This window comes from Phocoena sinus, chromosome 1 (genome assembly GCF_008692025.1).
Source record: "Phocoena sinus isolate mPhoSin1 chromosome 1, mPhoSin1.pri, whole genome shotgun sequence".
Classification (NCBI taxonomy): Eukaryota; Metazoa; Chordata; class Mammalia; order Artiodactyla; family Phocoenidae; genus Phocoena; species Phocoena sinus.
The window spans coordinates 180,902,265-180,929,568 of NC_045763.1; the positions used below are offsets into that span (position 1 = coordinate 180,902,265).

General features: G+C 38.3%; 1 protein-coding gene and 1 non-coding gene across 3 annotated transcripts in view; one reads left to right on the forward strand and one right to left on the reverse strand.

Moving 5' to 3' along the window:
• The window catches only part of CRB1 (crumbs cell polarity complex component 1), a 256,838-nt gene that overhangs the window by 90,357 nt on the left and 139,177 nt on the right, over positions 1-27,304 (forward strand). For both annotated transcript variants that reach the window (XM_032613001.1, XM_032613006.1), the window contains exon 2: positions 20,554-21,135. In XM_032613001.1, coding sequence (XP_032468892.1) covers positions 20,554-21,135 — 582 coding nt within the window. The remainder of the gene's footprint in view (positions 1-20,553; positions 21,136-27,304) is intronic.
• Positions 2,915-2,986, reverse strand: TRNAE-UUC. The gene has a single exon. It is a non-coding gene; the product is annotated as a tRNA-Glu (tRNA).

Sequence of the window (27,304 nt, forward strand, 5' to 3'; positions counted from 1 at the left end):
GGAATACCTTTCTCTATCCCCTCACTTTCAGTCTGGACATGCCCATAGATCTGAAGTGGGTCTCTTGTAGACAGCATATATACGGGTCTTGTTTTTGTATCCATTCAGCCAGTCTATGTCTTTTGTTTGGAGCATTTAATCCATTTACATTTAAGGTAATTATTGATATGTATGCTCCTATTAACATTTTCTTAATTGTTTTGGATTTGTTTTTGTAGGTCTTTGTTCTTCACTTTCTGTTGTGTTCTCTTCTCTTGTGAATTGATGACTAACTGTAGTGTTGTGCTTGGATTCCTTTTGTGTGTGTGTGTGTATCTACTGTAGATTTTCAGTTTGTGGTTACTGTGAGGTTTTGATATAGCAATCTATAGATAAACAGGATTGTTTTAAGTTGCTGGTCTTTTAATTTCAAATGCATTTCCAATAGACTGCTTTCATGCTCTCCTTTTCTCACAGTTGCTGGTTTTGATATATTTATGTGCAGATGATTTCTACCTTTACTTTATGCTTGCCTTTACCAGTAAGCTATTCCACTCATAATTTTCTTGTATCTAGTCGTGGCCTTTTCTTTTTGACTTGGAGAAGTTCCTTTAGCATTTGTTGCAAAGGTGGTCTGGTGGTGCTGCATTCTCTTAGCTTTTGCTTGTCTGTAAAGCTTTTGATTTCTCTGTCAAATCTGAATGAGAGCCTTGCTGGGTAGAGTATTCTTGGTTGTAAGTTCTTCCTTTTCTTCTCTTTAAATATATTGTGCCACTCCCTTCTGGCCTGCAGAGTTTTTGCTGAGAAATCAGCTGATAACCTCATGGGAGTTTCTTTGTACATTTTTTGTTGCTTTTCCCTTGTTGCATTTAATAATTTTTCTTTGTTTTTGACTTTTGTCAATTTGATTACTATGTGTCTCGGTGTGTTCCTCCTTGGGTTTATCCTGCCTGGGACTCTGTGCTCCCTGGACTTGGTTGATGGTTTCGTTTTCCATGTTAGGGAAGTTTTCAGCTATTCAAATATTTTCTCAGTTTCTTTCTCTCTCTCTTCTCCCTCTGAGACCCCTATAATGTGAATGTTGGTGTATTTAAAGTTGTATTTAAAGTTGTCCCAGAGGCCTCTTAGACTGCCTTCATTTCTTTGCATTCTTTTATCTTTATTCTGTTCTGCAGCATTGATTTCCACCATTTTGTCTTCCAGCTTACTTATCCATTATTCTTCCTCAGTTACTCTGCTACTGATTCCTTCTAGTGTATTTTTCATTTCAGTTATTGTATTGTTCATCTCGGTTCTTCAGTTCTTCTAGGTCTTTGTTAAATATTTCTCATATCTTCTCCGTATGTTCCTCCATTCTTTTTCTGAGATCTTGGATCATTTTCACTATTATTACTCTGAATTCTTTCCCCAGTAGATTGTCTATCTCCAGTTCACTTGGTTGTTCTTCTGGGGTTTTATCTTGTTCCTTCATCTGGAACATATTCCTCTGCCGTCTCATTTTCTCTTACTTTCTGTGATTGTGGCTTCTGTTCTGCAGGCTGCAGGATTTTATTTCTTCTTGCTTTGGCTGTCTGCCGTCTGGTGGATGAGGCTGCCTAAGAGGCTTATGCAGGCTTCCCAGTTCAAGGGACTGCTTCCTGCCCGCTGGTGGGTGGAGCTGGGTCTTATTCCTCTGGTGAGCAGGGCCATACTCAAGCAGACTTTAAGCAGCCTGTCTGCTGATGGGCAGGTGGGTGTTCCGCCCTGTTGGTTGTTTGGCCTGAGGCAACCCAGCACTAGAGCCTACAGGCTGTAGGGTGGGGCTAATGGCAGCCTCTGGGAGGGCTGATGTCAGTGAGTACTCCCAGAACTGTTGCTGCTAGTGTCTTTGTCCCTGCAGTGAGCCATAGCCACTCCCCACCTCCACAGGAGACCCTCCAATAATATCAGGTAGGTGTGGCCCAGGCTCTTACGATGTCATTGCTTTTTTCCCCTGGATCCTGGTGTGCATGAGACCTTGTGTGCGCCCTCCGTGAGTGGAGTTTCTATTTCCCCCAGTCCTGTGGACTTCCTGTGATCAAACCCCACTGGCCTTCAGAGCCAGATTCTCTGGGGGCTCCTCCTCCCATTGCCAGACCCCCAGGCTGGGAAGCCTGACATGGGCCTCAGGACTTTCACTCCTATGGGAGAACTTCTGTGGTATAATTATTTTCCAGTCTGTGGGTCACCCATCTGGCAGGTATGGGATTTGATTTTATTGTGACTGTGCCCCTCCTGCCATCTCGCCGTGGCTTCTTCTTTGTCTTTATCTTTTTTGGTAGGTTCCAGCATTTTTTTGTCAATGGTTGTTCAGCAGTTAGTTGTGATTTTGGTGTTTTTGTAAGAAGGTGTGAGCTCACGTCCTTCTACTCCACCATCTTGCTGGCAAGTCCCTCCAACCCTTGATATTTCTAAGATCTTCATGGGGGTGACAGAGGTTCTAAACATTTTTGCCATCATCATCCTTGTGTCAAAAAAATCTGATTTCGAGTTATTTCAAAGTCAGTTTTATGTATGTATCTGCTAGCATTCTAAAACTAAAATCCATAAAATCCAACGAACTAATTCGTTATTTATTAACAGACAAGGCAATTCAACATGAAAAAATAAAGTCTGAGGTATGATAAAGAAAGTAAAGAAATAAGTCTGTTTGGTTTAATTTATGTAAGCCATTTTTACACAAAAACAGTGCCAAAATTTAATATCATATGAGAATTTTAAAAATGATTACAACCTTGTGGGGAAGGAGATGAATTAGATTATGGTTATCAAAACATGACTTCTTCAATATGACACCATATTAGGACTTAATATCTTACAAGAAACTATTATAAGAAAATTACCTTTTATTTATTTATTTATTTATTTTTAATTAAAAAAATTTTTTGGTTGTGGCACGTGGCTTGCAGGATCTTAGTTCCCTGACCAGGGATTGAACCTGGGCCATGGCAGTGAAAATGCCAAGTCCTAACCACTGGACCTCCAGGGAGCTCCCAGAAAATTACCTTTTATATTTAATTTGATTTAAACTAGGAGAGACAACACCAGGCAAAGGCATATATTCTATTGGGAAATTCTCTAAAATGTCCAATGGTGGCTTTAAAAATATGAGAATAGCAATATTTTACATCTATTTTTTTATTACTCACTTTGAGTCTGAACAGATGGTAATGAAGAGATTTGGTCACCAGTTTAAAAGCTTGTCTGTTTGTCTAATTATATTTCTTTTCCCTACAAAGTAAAACTGAAATACGTTGGATCTCTTTATTGCTTGTAATGTGCCCTCATTCCTCTCTCTCTCTCTGTGTCTTCTTTTCTTTCCCATTAAATTTGTTTACCCTTTTTTTTTCTCCTTTGTTTCCAGCAATATAGGAGCATTTAGAAGCAAAACTATCTTGGAGAGGGGTGGTGGGGGTGATGGCAAATGGATCAAAAACTAGCTTCTGGTCACTTGGTGGTTACTATAGCAATAATCATGATGGGAGATTTTCAGCCACAAGTAGTTTCTATAACAACATGATAGGGTGCTTTAGAAATAGACCTGAGGTAAATAGATTCTTCAAGCATCTCTTAACCCCTTTTATACCACAGGATTAGCATCTTCTTGGAGGATAAATATTAGTTGGCTTATTTGATGGAAGCTTTTAAAATATTGCTTTTATGTTGTAAAGATTAAACATTTTATTTTTCTATAGAGACCTGGCTTTAGCTGATAGGATCTTAGGCTCCTTCATTTCAGAAAATAATTGATAGCATCCTTATTCTGTTTCTGCATTGTGAAATTGAAGTAGTCTTTAAAGCTGCTTCTTTCATTGTATTGCCCCAAAATGTGGAAAGCGGTAAATACTCCTCACTATAGCATCTATCAATTCTCTCATAGGTCAGATGTGCTTCAAATTAGGCATGGTTTCTATTTGACTTATAATTTACTAGGTATTATAAAAGGACATTTATTGGAATTGTTTTGAATTTATTGTTTTAGCTTGGTAAAAAATGACATAGAAGAAAATGAAGGCTCCCATTTCATACATAAGTATCATTCAAGAGCCCCTTCTAAGTGAAAGATTAATGGGAGTGTACACCAGGTATATGATGCAAGAATAGATGGTGGTGGGCTGGGGACAGTTTTTCAAGAGAAAAACACATGGAAAGCTTAAATTTAGTGACACAATCAGTTATATTTCGGGAGACAGGGCTTAAGCTTGCTTGGTTCAGTTCCATTATGAATTACTGATTATTGACTCTATGCTGGATATGGGAGGTATATACAATGATAACTAATACATGGGATTTACTTTGAAAACAATTACCATATCAAGTGAAAACATTTTCTATTATTAAGCAAAATATCAGTTTACTTAAGTTTATTGATTAAAAAGTAATTAATTATTTGCTCAAGTTCATCCTTCTTCTTTCCCCATCTACCCCCTCCCTCCACAATATTTTAAGTGCAAAGACACAGCCGTGCCTTCCTAAAAGAGGTGATTATGGGCATATTTTAGCCCAGGTGATTCATCCAAGGTACAGTGTCTCATGTCTGCACATGTAGCTCACTTCTGTGCATTTTCCACAATAGAACTATCCTTATACTTTTATTATTTTCTATTCAGTTAAGCTGCCAATTCCCAATATGAGACACTGTCTTTCAACTCTCAGGAGGATGTCCACAATCACGCGTCTCCCTCTGAGTTTTTTCTCGTTCCCCTGGTGTTCTGTGCTCGGTAATGAAGGCTCAGCCTTCATTCCGTGTGCTCTTGCCACAGCCTTCTGGGGTAGCGTTTGCCAAATGGGCCCCTGGGAGATAGAGACCCATCCTCCATGTGTGTCACGGGGTGTGCAGCGGAGCTAAGGCGTGCCTGTGCACCCCAGGGCCTGCTCAGAAGGCAGGGCACACGGGCAGGGGGACATCCACACTCCAGAATCTTCCCCAGACCAAAGGCGCAAGGGCATTGTACTTGCTACACTCAGTGTCACGGGGCTTTTAGCTGAATAAAAAGAAAATGAAATGTATTCACGATGGTTTCCAGGTTATCTAGTAACCACAGTAACCTGGGCTTTCCCCAAGTCTGGCTCACAACCTATAGTGACCAGACCAGCAAATCATTCTCTTTCTGTTACAGTGCGGTGAGCCTTAAAGTGGAAAGAACAAATTGCCCCCGGGAGAAAACCAATCAATCAGCAAAGCAAACAGTCAGCGTGGACTTACTGCACTATTCAGGAGCTAGTGTTCCGAGTGTGGTGGGAACTGAATACACAGAGCATATGTACAGACAGACTGAAGAATTGAATGTTCTAGTTCCTGAACTTAAAGTGTTTGTTTGTTAATTATGAAGACAGGTCTCCATACGTGAAACAGAACAATTCAGGAAATTCATAAATAAGTGTGATGTTGTCTTAACAATGATAAGTTCTGTGTCTGCTCGGGCCAGGAGATGAACAAGAATGCAAAGATCTGGGAACGACTCATGGGAACGTAGGCTTCTAAGGATGTGCACGATTTGAATGTACATCATAATTAATAGACTGTTAGAAAGTACCTTGACACCTCTTTATTTATGCCTACTGCTATAATCATAAAAGAAGATAATTTAAATCCTAGAGGACTAATGGCTTACTCATAATTATAACCAAAAGTTATTTTTCTAGACATTAGTTCCCTGTACAAAGTAATGAGAAAACTGTTGAGATCTGCATTGTCCCACATAGTAGCCACTAGTCACGTGTGGCTCTGAGCACTTAAACTGTGGCTAGCTAGGGCTGAGGTGCACTGTCAGTGTAAAATGCACATAGGATTTCAAAGACTTAGTATGAAAAAAGATGTAAATATCTCATGAATTTTTAACTCTACATATTGGAATGATACTGTTTTAGTTATATTTGGTTAAATAAAATATATTATTTTTAAAAATTTAATTAATTTTTGACTCTGTTGGGTCTTCATTGCTGCTCAGAGCGGGGGCTACACTTTGTTTCAGTGCTAGGGCTTCTTCTTGTGGTGGCTTCTCTTGTTGCAGAGCATGGGCTCTAGGCGTGCGGGCTTCAGTAGTTGTGGTACATGAGTTCAGTAGTTGTGGCATGTGGGCTCAGTAGTTGTGGTGCATGGGCTTAGTTGCTCTGTGGCGTGTAGGATCTTCCTAAACCAGGGATCAAACCCTTGTCCCCTGCATTGGCAGGTGGATTCTTAACCACTGCACCACCAGGGAAGTCCCTAAAATACATATTATTAAAGTTAATTTACCTGCTTACTTTTACTTTTTAATTTAATTGTAATTTTTTTAGCATCTTTATTGGAGTGTAATTGCTTTACAGTGTTGTGTTACTTACTGCTGTATAACAAAGTGAATCAGCTATATGCATACGTATATCCCCATTTACCCTCCCTCTTACCTCCCTCCCACCCTCCTTATCTCACCCCTCTAGGTGGTCACAAAGCACGGAGCTGATCTCCCACGCAGCTGCTTCCCACTAGCTGTTTTACATTTAGTAGTGTATATATGTCAATGCTACTCTCTCACTTTGTCCTAGCTTACCCTTCCCCCTCCCCATGTCCTTAAGTCCATTCTCTACGTCTGTGTCTTTAAATTATACTTTTCACTAGAAGACTTAACATTACATATGTGGCTCACATTGTACCTCTGTTAGACAAGGTAGAGATGCTTGCTATTTAAATTGCAGTCTCCGGACCCTCAACATCAGCACCCCTGGGGGATTATTATAAATGCTGACTTTCGGGCCTCACCCTGAAAGAACTGGTGAGTCAGAATATTGGCAGTGTTCATGAGATCCTTGTGGTTCATATGAATGGGGAAGTGTGAGAAGTGCTTATCTACATACTTCTTAGGTGCTTCCTTTTAATGATTCTATATTCATGTTTTGGATTTTTTCAAATAAATGTTTTAAAGTCTTTTTGGCATCCTAATCTACCACATATTAGCTGCATAACTTTGGGGAATTTATTTAACATCCCTGAATCTCAGTTCCTTACTTATAAACTGGCTGTAATCCCTCCAACCTCTATAAGAACTAAATGTGACATTTATCCCCAGAAACCAATAAATTGGAGACATTTTTGTAATATCAATAATAAAATTGAAACAGATTATTCTAATTTTTTCATTCTTATATCATCCATACTATTTTGGTGTACAGTGGAACAAGCTAAAATTTGAAGGGCTGTTTTCACTTATTTTACCAATTTTATTTTTTTTCTTTAGCCTTAGTTACGTCTAATATAATTACTTAAAAATCTGATAAAAATCTAATGGAAGATATTTAAACTTTCAGGTGCCTTTTTAGAACAAAAGTGCCATGTAGCTAAATTATTCTTCATGATGGTTTTATAATTAATATTGAAATTATATCTGTTGATCATTGATCGGTTAAATAAATGTGGCTTTATGGAGTGAGAAAAAAAAACTTTTATTTTTCTCCTCATTTAGAACATTTTTAGCTTTACTGTGGGAATTTCAATTTGCTAGAGGCAAAGGAGCTAGTAAAATGTAAGTATTCCATTAAATAAAAGGGGTTATTTAAAAGCCTGTCCTTATTAAAGTGTACATGGATTATAATAAGGTCAGGGTTTCTAGGCCTGATTAGCTTTAAATGAATTTAATGTCAAAGGAACATATTAGACCCTCATTAAAACTTTCAGTGATTGACATTTAGTAAAAATGACCTTCACAGTTTGCATTATTTAGTCATGTTCTAAGGATGACACAGGGCAGGGCACCTTCTCTGGGGTTAGTGTGTGTGTGATTGCAGCCACAGGCAGGATGTACTTGGTCCATCACCCTGACCCTATTGACAGAGACCTGATCCCATCCAGACCTGTGATCAGGCATATTCTGTGTAGATGAGGACCCCAAGGCTTCTATTCTCATGGGGAGGATTTGAGAGCAAAAGAAAGCTTTGGAGAAGCAGGCCCCTGATTTCATCTGTGACAATGTTAATGATCAGAAATTGTACATAAAAGCACCTAGCAAGATGGCAACCATATGTAGGGGATTTAAAATACCTCTGTGGAAAAATTTCTTGGTGAGTCTATGGACACTCTATAGAGGAGGTGAGATGCAGATGACACCAGTGAGCTTTGGCACAATCTTCTCAACTGGAGCAGCAAAATGGTGCTTCAGAGTTTGTATGTGAGTTAACTGTGCTAAATTTGCAGTTGGCCATGCTGGGCTCCTACATGGACAGATTCTCAAGAATGTGTGATGACAGTAAACTTGTACTTCCCAGAACTCAAAAACTAATAACTCTTTCCAATATCATATAGTCTCATTTTCCTTGGATTCATTCTTTTATTAAACATGCATTTATTTACCAAGCACCCACTATGTCAAGGTACTGTGCTTGTCAGTAGAAGGGGACCAAGGCAACTATGCTTTGGACTCTGCATTGAAAGGAAAGACAAATAATACTGATAAATCATTACTTATTATACATTTTTATAAAGAACTTTATGTACGTTATCCTTTTTATCCCTCATGATAATAACAATAATAACTATGATACAAATTGGCTGACAGCACTCTCTCTGTTACAAGCACTGCTGGGAATTTTATTTACGTTAAATAATTTAATCTCCACAATAAAATTATGGGGTAGGCATCGCTTTTATAAAAATGAGAACAAGGCACAGAGGTGTTAATTATCTTAATAAAACTCATGGCCTCTGTAAGTGGCAGAGTCAGGATTTAAACCCAGGCTCCAAAGTCCATGCTCTGAAGCACTGTGCATATGGCTACATAGTATCTCCCTTAGAAACGAGGAAACAAGCTCCATGACACTGATTCTGCTAAGACCACAGGTATGGGTAACAGCAGAACTAAAATTTAAACCTCTGTCTGCCTTACCACAAAATTATACTCATGCCGTTACATTAAATTGGCCTCAATTTAGAATTTAAAACCATGTCTATAGAAATAGCTATGTATGAGAGAGTGAGTGCCTAGTTTTTTAGAGGCCACAGGAATGTAGAGGAAAGGAATGGTCTTAAAGGGCCCATCTACTTCTTTAACTGTCCCGTGAGAGCCTATCATTCTGTGCATTAAAGTAAGTGATTTACCTGATGACTTGCTCTGCTTGATTTTATCAAAAGAGGTGAGAATAGGAACTTCACAGCGAGGCTTAAATGATACTTCAGGTTTTCTTGCTCATTCATCCATTATTCAACAAATTTCTATTGATTACCTACCATGTGCAAGCTATTTGACTACTTCCCGAATAAAGATTGGCCCCTCCTGCCACATTCATCCTCCCCCGGCCGGTCCCGACCCTGGAGTTATATTTCAGTCTCTGCAGAATGCTCGGCTCAAGAAAATTCAACCAGACACTATATTAGGTTGAAATTCTTCAATCTGGAAATTTCTCCTCTATCTCCAGTAGCATTGTTTAAAACTTCTATTTCATTCTAAAGGCAACTCGTCATGGATGATTTGAAACCTGAACATCCCAAATATTTGCTGTTTGAAATCCAAACTATGATTGAAATTGTTAGGTGGTTCACCAAAATGACAAGGGCCATCCGATTTACCAAATTTCTGAAGAAAGAGACAATAAATCTTGAATAAAAATTGTTTTCTTTGACAGCTGAATAAAATCCTCTTTATTAAGTCAATGGCTATTCCAATTATAGAAATCAATAGTGGCTTTTGAAATGTGGTTTAATGAAATATAGAAATCTATATTAACTTCTAAAATATCAAGGATGTAAACATAATATCTATATAAAGACAGTAGATTTTGTTGTTTCTTAATAAAAACAAAAGTACAAATAAAATAAAAACAACTCACTAGCAAATGTTTACTTATTCTTCTATAGGAAAAGATATTTTATATGAAAGAATATCAGAAACGATTCAGTAGACGTTGCTGGGAAGTTGCTGGGAATATCAAATTTCTGGTCACAGTTCCTCAATTCATCTTCCATTTTTACTTAGGTAAAATTAGGTTAAATGTATATTAAGAATGGAATTAACATTAAAAAAAAAAAAAACCTGTGCCATAGTATGTCAAAAAAATTACATTATCCTGCAATGGGCATGTCCTGCTCCCGTCCCAGGCAGCAGCTTTCCCCAGTCCCTGCCCATGTCTCAGTAGTTTGAGGAAACAACACAGTAAAATACCTGCCCCAGAGCAATGAGCTCAGAACACTTTATTTGTAATAGTGGGAGTACAGGTGAGTGTTTGATTTACTTAAATGTGAGGCGTATTTAAAACTGCTAATTTAACCCAGGTATGCACAATAACAGTAGTTCCACCTACAGCCCTTCCTTCTTCTGCTAACAGATTTGATTCTTAGAATTAATATCAATAAAAATGAGGACTAGAGAGTGATATGGGGAGAATTAGGTTAATAAATCCTAGGAAAAGACTAATAAGAGTTGTATACGAGGACATTTAAATTAAAAAAAAAACAACAAGGGTCAGTAGTTAGCCCTACAAATACATACACGTGTACACATACACATGCAAAGTGTATACGTATATACACTTTATACAGCAAGGGACATCTTTAAGGTAAGGATCATGGCTTTGGCTATTAATATCCACAAAATATTCACTGAGCATTTGCTGGGCATGAATAAGCACTAGGAACACAAAGATATAGCAGATCCTCTGAACAGTAAAACCCTTATCACAACTCTCAGTTCACGTGGTATTTCTCTGAGCCCCAAACTTAAATGATACTCAAAATATAGTGGGATGGTAAGATACTCTTGGGTGAGAGCAGATTTTTTCCTGCGTCTAAACTGCATTTACCTCGGTTTGATCCTCAGCAACTCCAGGTAATTTACGGGAAAAGTGTCTGGTCTGTTGAATGAGCCCATCGGTAGGCTCTCCGTGTAAGCGTATACTTGGGTCTCTGTTTTGTTTCCTAAAATAAAATTCCTGCAGTGACAATGTGTTAGTAAATGGCACTTTTTATGTTATTATTGTTATTGCTATATTTTGTATTAATCTAGTAACTTCTCTATTAGGAACCCCAAACGATCTCTAAGCATCTTATAACAATAAGACCTAACATTTATTGAGCGTTTACCATATGTCTGCCAAGCGTTTAAATCTAGTGACTTAATCATCACAAAACCCCTAAGAAGTGGGATCTACTGTTCTCTCCTTCCTTGAGGCTGCGCGTGGCAGAGCCAGGACTGATAGGGCGTGTTTCACTTCACAGACTTTGCTCCTCCGGCACTCTCCCTCTCTGGCAAGTCTCCGATGGTTGGCCAGTCCAGACGTTGCCAAAAATGTTGGTAATAAAAAGAAAGTTGATAAAATTTTCAGATTCTTGGCTGATGATTATTAAATCAGAGAATTACCTATTTCATAGATAAGTACATTAAAACCATCAAGGACAAAGGAATGAGTAGTCTTCATAGATAGTAATCGTGGAGATATTAAAATGCTTTTCCCTGAAATCACCTTGCAGTGTTTCATTGCTCTGAATAAATATATTCTACCTTATAACTAAGCTAAATTACCAAAATGGCCATTTTCCAAGTAAATCAAATTATTAGAAAATACCCACACACACATAAATAAATACTAAAATTTGAGTGCTCATCTTCTTTAAAACTGGTCAAGTTACTTTTTACTTCTCAGCAAATATATATATATATATATTTGTATATGTATTTGTATGTAATGTATATATAATGTATATTTTATTAAAATATATGCATATGTTTTTAGCACTAGCAATACTAAAATAGCAAATACAAAAGAATTACAGCAACTCTATAAAATATTTTATTTTGTCCTGAACAGAGAGTTCAAATTGCTCTTCAACCTCTAAAGGCTCCCTGCAGGCATCTCCAGAAAGTGTGGGAGGCTGAGTGACTGGACTGCAAGGTCTCCTCCCCTTCTTCAGCCTGAGCTGGTCCACATTCCAATTTTGTGTGTTGGGATTACTCATGGCATTTTCCTTGGAGGAGTTCTGCTGTAATTAAGAAAAACGAAAAAGCCTGAAACCCATTATTCTAGAACTTCTTATAATATCCAGTAGATGGCAGACTTTACTACAAGAAAATAGTTTGGCATATTGTATATATTGGTCTGAGAATATCAGTTACACTTCACACCCAGTAAAGTTTTTACCCTGTGTCTAAGGCTCATATGAAAGCTGGAAACAAAATTCTCTTCCTATAAGGTTTTCGTGTGTATGTCCATTTAAGTCTTGTTCTTTAGGTATTATCATTATGAGAATTATTTTGCTGTTCACTGAACGTACACACAGTATAATGTAATAGTATATATGATAGATTGTTTTTCAACTTAGGTGCACAAAACTGAAATAATCATAACCCTTACTTCATGACACTGCCATCATTGGTCTGTGCATATTCTGCTTTTATTTCCTTAGTTGGCTATTTAATTAGTTGTTTTTAATAAGGCAGTAAATTGCAGTTCCTTTTTATATTTGAAAAATATTATTTTCTTTTTGATAGGCAATTGTCTTTGCTTGTTTAGTAGCTAAAGCATCAGTTAACAATGCCTAGGTCACAGACCACATTTCAAAGAGGGCCTGTTAGCATCTCACCTAGGGACACACGCATAAACCCAGACAGCAAATGGTGCCAATAACAACATCACCCCCAGAGAAGACCGAGTAAAAGGATGTGCTTGGTGGATCATCTTGTCCAGTACCAGCACTGAAAACATAATTCGAAGTGCACGTGTAAGCAAATCGATGGGTGTGTGTGCATGTGTGTGTGTGTGACTATATTATAAATCTACCTATTTTGCTTTGAAGGATATTTTTTATTACGTTTATTCAGTAATACTTTAAAAGTTACTGAGAGTTATAAGGAAACGATAGTACAGTTCTTACCACCCCCGTGCCTGCTTCTCATTCCCAGCCTGCACTCCCCAGAGGCAACTACTTGAAACTCTTCCTGCTCTTTCTTATAGTTCTTCTTTATATATTTTTAAATAATAGGCTAGGCTTTACTTTTCACTTTTAGCTACTGGCATAATCTCTTGGAATTCTACTATGATAAAAGTGGATTGAACCTTCCTGCAGGTCTCAAACACACACACACACAGAGTCACTCCCCCAGCTCTACTTGATATCATTACATTATTACCATTATTGTTATTATAAAGAATTCTCTTCAGTTACATGGTATATTATGACTTCATTTCCTTTCTTGTACAACATTCAATTTTCCTAGAATTAATACTGGTAAGAGGTTTCTTTTCAATTGTTTTGTTTAATTTTCTAACATGTGGTACTCTGTGCATTTTTCTTCCTGGAATCCTTCCTGGAGCTCCACTTTTTCTGCTGTCAGGGCTGGTTAATCTCTAAGCCAGCAGCAAACCTGCCATCTGGGAGCGATTTTCAGTAACATTTTTTGCTCCTTTCCTTTGTTAGATCCCTTGTACCCTAGATTCCATTCTCTTTCTTGGCTTACACCCTCATTTCCATGGCCCATATATCTTCAAGAAGCTCCCTGAAAAGTGAAAATTTGAATCCCTGAAAATGTTTCTCTTCTCCCTTCGAATGTGATTGATAGTTTAGCTGGGCGTAGAATTCTAATTTAGAAGTTATTTCCTTTCAAGATTTTTAAGGCATTGTCCTAATGTCCTCTAGTTTCCAGTGTTTCTGTTGATCAATAAAGTGCTATTCCGATTTCTGATACTTTGTGAATGAACTGTTTCCTGTCCCACCTCAGGGAAATGATGTGCCTTGCTGTGGATTTATTTTTTATTCATTTTCTAGGGCACGTCATAGAAACTTTAAATCTGTAAACTTACTTGTTTTTAATGATAGGAACATTCTTTATATTCTGTCATAACTTTAAGTTTCTTCCCCCTTCTCTCCTTGTCCCCCTCACCTCCTCCCCATTTTCTTTGGTGTCTCATTTCGAAATTCCTCCTTGACTGATCTACTAGTTCCCTGTTTTTTCTACCTCCTATTTCCAATCTCTTGGTAATTCTTTTTTTTTTTTTTTTTTTTTTTTTTGCGGTACGCGGGCCTCTCACTGCTGTGGCCTCTCCCGTTGCGGAGCACAGGCTCAGCGGCCATGGCTCACGGGCCCAGCTGCTCCGCAGCATGTGGGATCTTCCCGGACCGGGGCACGAACCCACGTCCCCTGCATCAGCAGGTGGACCCTCAACCACTGTGCCACCAGGGAAGTCCGGTAATTCTTTTGTGGGGGTGAGGTGGGGGAGATTTTTCTCAGCATTAACTTTCAATCACTCAACTGAATTTTAAAATTTCTGCTACTTGTATTTTTAATCTCAAAGATCTCTTGTTTTCTAGAAGTTTATCTTTATAACACTTCTACTCATTTCATTGCTGCTGTATCTTTTCTTGACTCTTTAAAAATAATAATTCTCAAACTTACATAAGTTTTGGTCCTCTCCCTACACTGTCTTTGCCTCTTCCAAGTTACTTTTTTTTTTTTTTTAAATGTGTGTTTTGGTCTTTGTGTTTGATCTTAGTTAGAGGTTTTCCTCAAATGTCTGGAAATCTCATACAATCTGTTCGTATATAATAAGGAAGTACTATTGTTTCTTAAGTTGATTAGTGAATACAAAAATGTTCATTTATCATTATTTTTTAGAGTATAATTTAAAGTATAATTAAAGGATAACTATGCCCTATATGCTTATGTACATTTCATATATAGCTCTTATTAAAGAGCTATTTGAAAGCTCTTTCTTTATGTTCTAGGATCTGCCAGCTTATTAGGATTTATTCTAGAGTGATCAGGCTGGGTCATTTCAATGGATGACATCCCATATCAGTATCTGAAAGTATTTTCACTCAGGCTGGCCAAGAGAAATAACTCTGTTTCCTGCTTGGAGTATAAACCTGGTTTCTAGCATTTTTAGAAATGAATTGGAAATGAGGTTGCGGAGTGCCTCACAATTCTGTATAGACATCCACTTAATTCTGTCTTCAGCCCGGACCCAGCCACTCCTGCATCACCAGTGTCTCTGAATCTGCCTTCATGGGAGAAATGGACTTGCAGTTTCCTAGTGTGAGAGATAGAATATGAGCATCTAACTGCTTTCAATGAGTTTTCCAAGCAACCTTCCTTTTTTCAGCCCCACTTCCACGATCATTTCAGAAGTACCTGGAACGCCTAATTCCTGAACCTGTCTGGGGTTCTGTGGCATAAACTGACCTGGTTCTGGGATTCTCCCACTGCTGGCATGGTGTCTGCTCTTTCTGGCTTCCTAAGACTAGTACTACTCGCCCACTTCCAGTGTGTCTGTGTGTGTGTATTTATGGCTGTCTACCTCCTCAACCTCTGTCCTGGCTCTTGTAAGTTTATGATGACTTATTCCTTTCTATATTATTTTAGGATTTGGGGGGGGGTCTGATTTATTGAGGTATTATTTACACACAATAAAATTCACCACTTTTAAGTGGCAAATGCATACGATCAGTGACTGCCAGCACAATCACCATACAGAATGTTTCCATGAAAATTCCTTTATGCCCCTTTGCATTAAGTCCCTTCAACCACTTCCATTCCCTGGTGACCACTGAACTGCTTCCAGTGTTATAATTGTGCCTTCTCTGGAATGTCATAAAAATGGAATAATACAGCAGGTCTGGCTTTTTCATTTAGCATAATACTTCAGAGATTCCTTCATGTTATTCTGTGGATCCGTAATTTGTTTCTTTATATTCCTCTGTAGTAGTCCAACATATGATATATTAAAACTTATTTACCAGTTTATGAACATTTGGGTTTTTTCCAGTGTTGGACATTACGAATAAGGTTGTTAAGAATTTTGCAAGCAATTTTTTGTATGGGCATTATGTTTTCATTTCTCTTGGGGGAAATACCTAGGTGTGGGATTGCTGGGTTACATGGTAAATGTATGTTTAAATTTATAAGACACTTCAAAACTCTTTTCCAAAGTGGCTACACCATTTTGAATTTCTCCCAGCAATGTATGTAACTGATACAGCAATAATAATAATGATAAAAGTAGTCTTTTAAGGTATGATGTATTATTAAGGACAAAAAATGATATTTTATGAATATACTGGGGTCAAACCAGCAAGATGATGTAACCATTCGGAATTTCTATGAACATAAGAACATTGCTTCAGAATATAAAAGTGAAAATTGTCAGAACTAAAAAGAGAAATAGAAAATTTATAGTCACTATGGGAGATTATAATACATCAATCTCAACAGAGAGAAAAAGTAGAAAAAAATGAGTACTGCTATAGAAGCTCTAAATAACACAATTAACAAACTTGATCTAATTGATTCTTGTAGATTTTCCATGGGGCAAAGAAGAACTCACAATGGAAATTAGAAAACATTTTGAATATAATGAAAAGAGATTTTAAGAAACACAGTAAAGCTGCATTTTTAGAGAAAAAAATTTTAGTCTTAATAAATTTTTAAAAATCTGAAAAAGTAAACAGCAAGTTAAATCCAAAGAAAGAAAAATTAAGAAAATAAGGCAAAAGCGGAAATGTATAGGGCAGAAAAGATAGTATAAACAAACTCTACAAAGTCGAAGTCCATTATTTGAAAGACTAATACAATTATTAATACATAGACAAGAAAGATCCGTTATAATAAAGAGGGCATGAAGGAGAGTTCCATTTTCTCCACATTCCCAGCCCTTGGTATTGTCAATCTTTGTCATTTAGCCGTTCAAATGGGTGTGTAGTCATGCTGTTTTAAATTTCTGTTTCCCCAATGATGTTGAGCATTTTTCATTGTGCTTATTTGCCATTCCTTTAGGTCTTTCATGGGGTTTGGAAGGCAGCAGAAGTAACAGTTATGTGAATATCACCATGGTTAAGTAGGAAACTCTATTCAAATTATCCTAACTTCTAAAATAATGCAGTAAAAAGAAATGGACTTTGGAATCAGACACATGAGAGGTTCAAATCCCACCTCTCTATGACACTGTGCAAATGACTTATTCCTTATAAAACTTAGTTTTACATCTGTAAAATGTTTTACACAAATGTTGTTAGAAATTCATTTTTAAAATTGCACTGTAAGGGCCTTGGATATAAATGCTAATTTCTTTGCTGTGTGATTTTCCACACAAATGCTTCAATTCATGGCTTAAATGAAGATACTTGATTTTTGAAGGAAGGAAAAAACCATCACCATTACCACTAACAAACTGAAGCAAAACAGAACAAAATCAAAAACATAATTTCATAATAGGCCCTTGACAGTGGGAGTTAAGAGAGCAGACTTGTAATATTTGATTGTCTTTTTTTCAGTTTGGACACAAGCACTTTAAGTACTCCCAAATGTTTGAACTATTAAATCTCTCTTCATTTATCCTCCCTATTCTCTGCCCTACACCCTCATACTTTTCATACTATTGGCAGAGAATGCCAGTACCTCTCATGTGTTTTTTCTTTCTTCTGAAAATAATACCCTTCCTTCACTTGCATTCATTTAAAAAGACATCTCAAGTACCTTTTCTTCAGTGAGGTTTTCCCTGGTACATTTGCCCTGGGCCCTGTGATCACACAGCACTCTTCCTTCCATGTTTCTGTGGTGACATTTCTCCCCTTTCTTCCAATAAGTATGTACTGAGCACCTACAATGTGACAGGTAATGTTATAGACCCAGGAAATACCAGAGACAAGGTCTTCCCCTTTCCTCCATGGAGCTAAGATTGTAATGAGGAAAACAGAAAACAAACATACACACAAAGAAATAAGAACATTTCATATGTATTAGAAAGCAAAACAATAAAGGTTTAGAAAAGTTCAGAGAAAGCTTTTCTCAGGAAGTGACATTGTAGCTAAGACACGAACAACCAGAAGCCAGTCATACATTTGAAGATGTGATTGGAAAACCAGCACCTGAAAAAAAAAAAAAAAACTATAGTAAAAGGATGAAAGGATGATTAGTTGAGTTTTTCCATAGGGACTAGAAAAGGTTTGCTCTCAGATCAACCCTCCTGATAACATATAAGCATATGTTAATATTCTGTGTTCAGGCACTGGAGGAAAACTGTCGGCTACCAGAAAGACTCCACTCCACGGAAGATAATTGTGAAATCTTCTCACTCTTGTGTGATGAACCAGTCAATCATTATCTTCTCCATCTTCTCATAACCCAGTTGGTGGCCAGACCACATTAAAAAGAACAACTTCTCTAAACTCAAAATGGATTAAAGACCTAAATGTAAGGCCAGACACTATAAAACTCTTAGAGGAAAACATAGGCAGAACACTCTATGACATAAATCACAGCAAGATCCTTTTTGACCCACCTCCTAGAGAAATGGAAATAAAAACAAAAATAAACAAATGGGACCTAATGAAACTTCAAAGCTTTTGCACAGCAAAGGAAAACATAAACAAGACGAAGAGACAACCCTCAGAATGGGAGAAAATATTTGCAAAGGAAGCAACTGACAAAGGATTAATCTCCAAAATTTACAAGCAGCTCATGCAGCTCAATATCAAAAAAACAAACAACCCAATCCAAAATGGGCAGAAGACCTAAATAGACATTTCTCCAAAGATATACAGATTGCCAACAAACACATGAAAGAATGCTCAACATCATTAATCATTAGAGAAATGCAAATCAAAACTGCAATGAGGTGTCACCTCACACCACTCAGAATGGCCATCATCAAAAAATCTAGAAACAATAAATGCTGGAAAGGGTGTGCAGAAAAGGGAACCCTCTTGCACTGTTGGTGGGAATGTAAATTGATACAGCCACTATGGAGAACAGTATGGAGGTTCCTTATAAAACTACAAATAGAACTACCATACGACCCAGCAATCCCACTACTGGGAATATACCCTGAGAAAACCATAATTCAAAAAGAGTCATGTACCAAAATGTTCATTGCAGCTCTATTTACAATAGCCAGGACATGGAAGCAACCTAAGTGTCCATCAACAGATGAATGGATAAAGAAGATGTGGCACATATATACAGTGGAATATTACTCAACCATAAAAAGAAACGAACTTGAGTTATTTGTAATGAGGCGGATGGACTTAGGGTCTGTCATACAGAGTGAAGTAAGTCAGAAAGAGAAAAACAAGTACCGTATGCTAATGCATATATATGGAATCCAAAAAAAAAAAAATGGTTCTGAAGAACCTAGGGGCAGGACAGGAATAAAGATGCAGATGTAGAGAATGGACTTGAGGAGACGGGGAAGGGGAAGGGTAAGCTGGGATGAAGTGAGAGAGTGGCATGGACATATATACACTACCAAACGTAAAATAGATAGCTAGTGGGAAGCAGCCACATAGCACAGGGAGATCAGCTCTGTGCTTTGTGTCCACCTAGAGGGGTGGGATAGGGAGGGTGGGAGGGAGACGCAAGAGGGAGGAGATATGGGGACATATGTGTACATATAGCTGATTCACTTTGTTATACAGCAGAATCTAACACAAAATTGTAAAGCAATTATGCTCCAATAAAGATGTTAAAAAAAAAAACCTTCTCTTTCTGCAGGAAGATGGGGAAGAAATTTATCATTATACATATTTACCAAAGTTTACATGCTATTTTCTTCTGACAGTAGTTGATTTATGTCTCATAAGAGCAAACTATTCATTTTGTAATTTTTAAAATTATAAGCCTGTACTCTTACCCACTATTATATTAGTGAGTAATATTGTGAGACAGGAGGTAAAAATAAGAGAATGATGTATTAGATAAATCCACATGCAAAAGACAGTGTTTTGTGAGCTGATGCAATTGAGTTGCCAAATCATAAAGATTCTCTGTGATCATAATGTGTGTAGATTCAGGGAAACTTTGTACACATGCATATAGCCAGTGAATTTGGAAAAGAATCATAGAATTTTTGCTTTCTTGCAGGTTATCATTCCAATTAGAATTTTAAAAATGTATCCCTAGAACAGAGAAGCTTTCAGAAAATTGAAAGTCCATAAACTTTACAACATCTGCTTCCTTGCGGTGGGACTTAATCTGTCACCTGTTAAGATGTACACAATATTGTGTTGCTGTGAGGATTATAAATAATATCTGTGAAACACCTGACATGCTTGGTACAGAGAGTAGACCTTCCACAAATAGTTGGTATTTTATTTTTATATTTTCACTTTTCTATGCTTTTCTTTTTAGAGCATAAATGGTGATTGTGATAACAGTCAAAAGCCAAAGTATAGTATTCATTCAAATATTAGTTTCAGTTCGTATATTCAGAGACAATTTTTTATCTCATCTCCCAGTATACCCCCAAAATTCTCCATGAGAGAATGTGAATTTCGAAATTTGGGATTTATGGGACAGTTTAACAATTCACCCCATTGCTCAACAGCACTTATATACCTGAGAAAGGAAAATGCAGGAGAAGCAAAGAATCTGAAACCAGCCATTTTTGTTTCTTATTAGAAGCTGTATGAAAAAAAAGGACAAATCATCATTAGTGACAAAAGTCATTATTAGACAAATTTGACAAGTTCATCACCAGAATGCAGTCAATTTTGTATTTCATTGAGTTTCTTTGAGATGCATGAAGAGCAGAAAGAAGGAACTTCTTTAATTTATTGTCCACCATTTATTTGTAAGCTTCATCCTGATGTTTTTTATTTCCTTGTAGATTCCTTTTGCAATAAAAATGACACCAAGTGCCTCTCAGATTCTTGCCAAAACAATTCTACATGCAAGGATTTTTCAAAAGATGGCAGTTGCCATTGTTCAGGCACAGCCATTAATTTGGACAAAGACTGTGACCATGAGGAAGACCCTTGCTTCTCCAGTCCCTGTCCAGGAAATACCACTTGTGTGAGTGTCCCAGGAGAGAGGAGGTTTCTGTGCAGATGTCCTCCTGGGTACAGTGGGACCACCTGTGACACGGCCATTGCTCCCTGTGGCACCAGCTCCTGTCAACACGGAGGCTTTTGCCATCAGGACCCTGTGCACCCTGTGTGCATCTGCCCTGCTGGATATGCCGGAAGATTCTGTGAGCTGGAGCACGATGAGTGTGCGTCCAGCCCCTGCCACAACGGTGCTGTGTGCCAGGATGGAATCAATGGCTACTCCTGCTTCTGTGTCCCAGGCTATCAAGGCAGGCACTGCGACTTGGAAGTGGACGAGTGTGTGTCAGACCCCTGCAAGAACGAGGCCACGTGCCTCAACGAGATAGGACGGTACACTTGCATCTGTCCCCACGATTACTCCGGTAAGTGTGATTCCACTCAAATCCCAGATGATGTAATTAGCATTCTCTTTAATGTGACAGAAGCAGAAGTGGCCTATTATGTCCCATCCAACTGCTTATGAAAATGGCCTTGACAGGAACTCATCAACAGATAGAAAGCTTCCTAAACTACTAAAAATCCACTGAGCTTAAGCATTTGTGTACTGCCACTGTCGTCATTTTAAATGGAGTCCTACATTGTTTAAAACATAGATTTAGCCTAGAATTAGTGGGCTCTGCAGGACCTAGCCTTCCGGGTCAGGGCAGTACAGGCTTCCCGGCAGAGCAGATGCCCTTCGTCCTAGCTAACCTAACATGTGCCCTCTCCTGCCACCGCAGCCTGGTGGGGGCAGGCCACAGGATGGACGTGGGTAGATGGGTTTCTAGTGTTGAAGTGTGATAAACACACCAAGGATAGCAAGGCTGACAGAGCATGGCGGATGAGATAAGTCACGAGCTTACTCCTAAAGAAGTCACTTCTTGTTGAATCTCTTGGAAATAGCAAGTAATAGTCCCTCATACCTATTCACAAAGTTTTTGCTGATGTTGATTTAGTAATAGAGTAACAAGCAGCTCATTCATTACAAGGCTACCTGCTGTTCATCATCCTCGCGCTCAGTCTCCATTCCTCCCCGCTCCCGCCATTCTCCTGAGTCAGCTGCCCATTTAGGTAGTTTTTCATGCCAACCATCTTCCTTACACCGTTTTACTCTGTGGATTTCCCGTCTACTGTAAGGGGTCTTTGCTTTCTCACGTTCGTTCTAACTTCTGCTCACCACTTTCCCGGGCTTCCTAACTACTAGCTCTGTGACATCATTCTCCTGTTATGCCTCTTTTTCCCTTAGTTCGTGCCACTTTTGTAGCCTCCTGGGGTATTTGGCTTCCAACTTGCCTTTTCCCAACCCTTTGATACTTACTTCTTGGTCTTGTCATTCTTTTTCCAAGTATGCTAAGCAATATAATTATTTAACAAATATTCCCCTTCAAAATTTGTACCAGAACGCTCCAGGATCATTTTGCTAATATTACAGATTCTAGAAATGTCTATTTTACAAAGTAGACATATCCCTAGTGGCTCTGATATAAAATTTGCTCCCTCTCCCTTGACCTTCACCTACAGCTAATCCTCAGATTCTGTTGTTTTGACATCCAGGAGGTCTCCCAAATTGAGCTCATCCACTCTGTTGCCAGTGCCTTGCCTCATGCCGTCAGATCTCTTGTGTGAAGCACAGTACATTCTCCAGACCCTTATCTTCCCCAACTGGTTCTGAACAATGCCTCCAAAATAATCCTTCTAAAATAGACCTGGCTGTGCTGTTCCCTTCTGAAGGGCTTTGAGAGCTCCCCACTACATAGAGACCAATTTTAATGTCTCACTAAAAACCCTCCATAATTTGTCCCTTACTTATGGGTCATATCTCCACCCACCATTCCACCAAAGCATTCTATTTCCTCAAGGCATCTTCACTCTTTATTCTAGTGGCTTCCATCCTTCTGGAAGGCCCTTCCTCGATTCACAATATCTACTCTGTGAAGTTCTTCTTTATTTTAAATCCTCAGTTCACCACCCAGCTCAAGAAGTATTTCTGACTTACTAGTAGCTATGTATTAATTATGACTATTTATTACTTCCATAGTAGTTTGCACCTCTATTAAAGAACTTCCTGTATTCTGTCCTCTTCTTCAGATATGTGTTTTTGTCTCCTCCCACTAAAGTGTTAGTTTTGAAAGAAGTCATTTCTTATATTTGTTCTTTAATTCATCAATACTTTGGGGGTATTTATTGTATTAAGTTAGTGAATTAAAAAGAGTAGTACTCAGCACAGTGAATAATGGTGGCTTAATAAACTGTTAGTGAATTGTTCTAATTAATTCTTCCTTAACTTTCTGGGCACCCTTCCTAGTAATGAAACTGATGTATAATAAATAGATATTAAACTAGATTTTACTTTCTCTTTATGCATACTTCATGATGATAGAATGCTTGTGTCGAGTGGAAAATTATTTTGTTGAGTGCCTTTGAATTACCAATACTATGCTAAAAGTTATGGGGTGTACTAAAGGAGCTTATAAAACAGTACTTCTACATGAAAAAACCCCTTGTTCATATGCCATACTATCATATCCATTCTCTTGAGTTATAGCAATTGATTTCAATTATTAAGTTAAAAATTTTTTTTATTGAGCTGCCGTTGATTTGTAACATTATGTTTCATACAAACAGCATTATATTTCTACTTTTGTATACACTACAGTGTGCTCACCACCAAAATCAATTTTATTAATTTTTGAATAAAAATGAGAAGTAAATTTTTGTAGGGCTGGTTTGGGATTGCTTCTGTTTATAAAGGTCACATTTAAAAACCACTATAGTTTATTAAGATAATATCTTCGGTTTCCTGCTCCTAATACAATATCCTGAATGGTGACTAAAAGGAATCGATGTGAGATCACATGTTTCAGCCATTTTAACTACAGTTTTCTGAAACAGTCTTATAATTGCAGAAACACAGCTTGAAAAATTATGTTTTACAGTCTACGTGTTTTTACATTTACATTTTAATTTAATTGGATTGTAATGAATCTTTTAAGTGGTTTAAATTTAGGCATAAAAGATGTCACAGGTGTGTCGCAAATGTGAAATGTAGTAAAACTCCATCATAAGGCATTTCACTGTGCGATAAATTAATGTATCCTGTGGCTGCATCATATCCCTGCTGGGCCTAATAAGAATCAATGCCTCTTCCTCACTAAAACACGCAAAGTCCACAATGAGGACACTTCCCTCGCCCAAACCCTGATATAAAAGTGTTGTTCCCTATTTAAATATGTTCTCCTTTTGTTTTCCAAGAAATCAGCTACATTTGATTATTTCAGCTTTTCAAGGGACATATATACAACTTACCTGCAAACAGCATTTCAGTGAACGACTCAGAAGGCATTAAGAACAAGGTCTGTTATTAGCTGGGTAGGCTTGTTCGGAGAGAAAGGTGTGGTTTAGGCTTGATCACCAGTCTCCTCCCACAGTGAGGTAGCCCGCGTCTGGGATCTCCTCCGTGGTTCTCAGGCCTGACTGCACAGGAGCAACTCCCCACGGAGCTCTGAGCCAGAGGTGCTCGTTTCTGCCTCCCGGGAACCACATTTAGCTGACGGTTCTAATGCACAGCCTGGCTGGAAGCCAGAAATTAAGTTTATGTGAACCCAATTGGAAAATTTTCTTGCACAGCCCCAACCTTTAGACCCTCAAGGAAGCTTGTTTTTTTGGCGCTGCCCTGTGGTTTCCAGTGTTCATGGCAACTCAGGCCAATTAATGAGAACCCCCAAGAAGGTCTATAGAATCAGGGAAAAAGCTGGAGCTGAAAAGGACAGAAGAAAGCCCTCGGCCCTCAGCACCGGTTCGCGGAGGCTCCGGCTCGCCCCGGCCCTCCAGACGCATCCCGGAAACTATATCGCAGGCCCGAGCTGTGGCGGGCCATGTCCAAATTTAGAGTGATCATAAAGAACCCGGCTTACAGGAAAAAGCCCGCGTTCCTCTGAGCAGCACAGCCAGAAAACGCAATAAATTTTCAAAGACAGGGAGGCAGGAGAGGAGAGAGTGGTAGCACTTGGAGAGAGGGTTCACCCTAAGGGGCTTCTCCGCTCTGCGTCCTCCTGCCGGGGGATTCACGAGCTACAGCAGCGGGCTCCGGCTCCAGAGGCGCTCAAGGTGCTGGCGGGAATCTGCGCTGCATAAGCAAAAACTCCATTTCAGCTGAAAGCGAACAGCGGCCAACTTTTTTTTAATGAAAAGAATATTAGCTTTGAGCATGTGACTGCTTTTAGTTCAAGGGCTTGAAATGGATCATTCTGTAATTGAAGTCTTCGTTAGAATTAGCCCGATTGACTAATGAACATTTTTCACGTTAAAATACCTGAGCATGAGAAAAATAGAGCTACAGGAGGGCAGGGGGAAGGCCAGTTGGATGCACGGTGAAGCAAAACAATATAGGAAAATATCTTAGTTCCTCAACTGTAAAACAGATCTTTGGTATAAAAATAATCTTTTGGGAAATAAGAAAAAACACTATATTAAATGTACTTATCGACTGTAAGATCCAGCTCTATTTCAGAAACAAAAATATGTGAAGAAATTCACTTTATATTCAAGAAAATGTCTTAGTATACGGAGACAAGTTAGCACATGGAGACTAGTTAGAAAGCCGTTGCAAGACCAGGTGTAAGACGTTAGGACCAGGCCTGGAAGAGGGGTATAGGCATGTAAGGGAAGAGTAGGTGTACCATCCCTAGGAAGAAGACTTGCTGACATTTATCAAAGCTGGAATATTTCCAAACTTATTTTACCAACAAAAAATTTGAAATCCGTAATACGAAAATGAGAATGCATTAAAAGTTCAATTGCCATTTCCAGCTTAATGAATTTATAATCTCTACCAGTGGTTCTCAAACTTTAGCATGCAACAGACTCACTATTAAAGTACAGTTTCCGATTCAATAGATCTGAGGTGGGGTCCAAGAGCTGCATTTATAGCAAGTTCCCAGGCGGTGCTGATGCTGCTAGTTTGGGGACCACACTTTGAGAACCACCGATGTAGACAATTACGTGGATTCTCATGTGGCATCCTTGATTCTTATTTCACAAACTTTATGAGACGAGGAAAAAGAGTCAACACAAAGTAGTTATATGTATATTTTAATATATTTATATTTTATTTTATATATTTTATTTTACATACTTATATATTTATTTTATATATACAGTGTATACATATGTATATATACTATTTATTACTGGAAACAGTTCCAGATAAATGATATGGGTAACAATAAATGTTTGTTGAGTTCATTCAGTCATTAATTTAGTGAACAAGCACATATGTATATATTGAGTCCCTGCAATGTGTCAGGCATTGTTTTGTTTCTGTAAATATAATAAGAAAAGTGATGAAAAAGTCCCCTTACATTCAAGAAGAAAGAGATAGACATGTATAAAATAAGTAATAGGTAGGTAAAAATATGTAGTAGGGTAGGTGGTGGTAAACTCAGTGGAAAAATGTAAAACAGAAAAAGAGGGAATTAGGGATTAAGCTTTAGGTAGAATGACCAGGGAAGGCCTCACTGAGAAGTTGACAGGAGAATAAAGTTCTAGGGAGGTGAGAAAGGGAGTCGGGCAAATGCCTTGTGGAATAGCACCCCTGGAAGAGGAACAGCATGTGCAAAGGCCCTGAGGCAGAGTCCATGGAATGTTGGAGAAGCAGCAATGAGATCTATGTGATTGGAGTGGAGTGGGCAAGGAGGAGACATAATAGGGTCAGATTACTGAGACTTATAGGTCATGGTAATGACTTTGGCTCTTCCTCTATGTGAGATGGGAAGTTGTTGGAGAGTTTTGTTTTTTTTTTTTAATGTTTGTTGAAGTATAGTTGATTTACAATGTTGTGTTAGGTTCAGGTGTACAAGAAATTGAATTGGTTTCTTTTCCATTATAGATTATTATAAGATATTGAATATAGTTCCCTGTGCTATACAATAGGTCCTTGTTGTTTATCTATTTTATACATAGTAGTGAGTATCTGTTAATCCCAAACTTGTTGAAGAGTTTTGAGCAGAAGACTGAAATGGTTTGACTCGCATTTTATTTATTTATTTAATTTATTTTTGGCTGCGTTGGGTCTTAGTTGCAGCATGTAGGATCTTCGTTGAGGCATGTGGGATCTTTCGTTGTGGTGCACGGGCTTCTGTCTAGGTGTGGCGCATGGGATTCTCTGTAGTTGTGGCACGTAGGCTCCAGGGCGTGTGGGCTCTGTAGTTGTGGTGCACAGGTTCCAGAGTGTGTGGGCCCTGTAGTTTGCAGCTCACAAGCTCTAGTTGAGGCACACAGGCTCAGTAGTTGTGGCACGTGGGCTTAGTTGCCCCATAGCATATGGTATCTTAGTTCCCCAAGATCTTAGTTCCCCAACCAGGGATCGAACCCCCATCCTCTGCATTGTAAGGTGGCGTCTTTACCACTGGACCACCAGGGAAGTCCCTTGACTTGCATTTTAATAAAATGTCTTTGCTTATTATGTTGAGGATATGCTGAAGGGAGAGGTTAAGGTAGAATTAGGGTGCCCAATGGAGAGTAATACAATAATCCAAGTAAATGGACTATTAT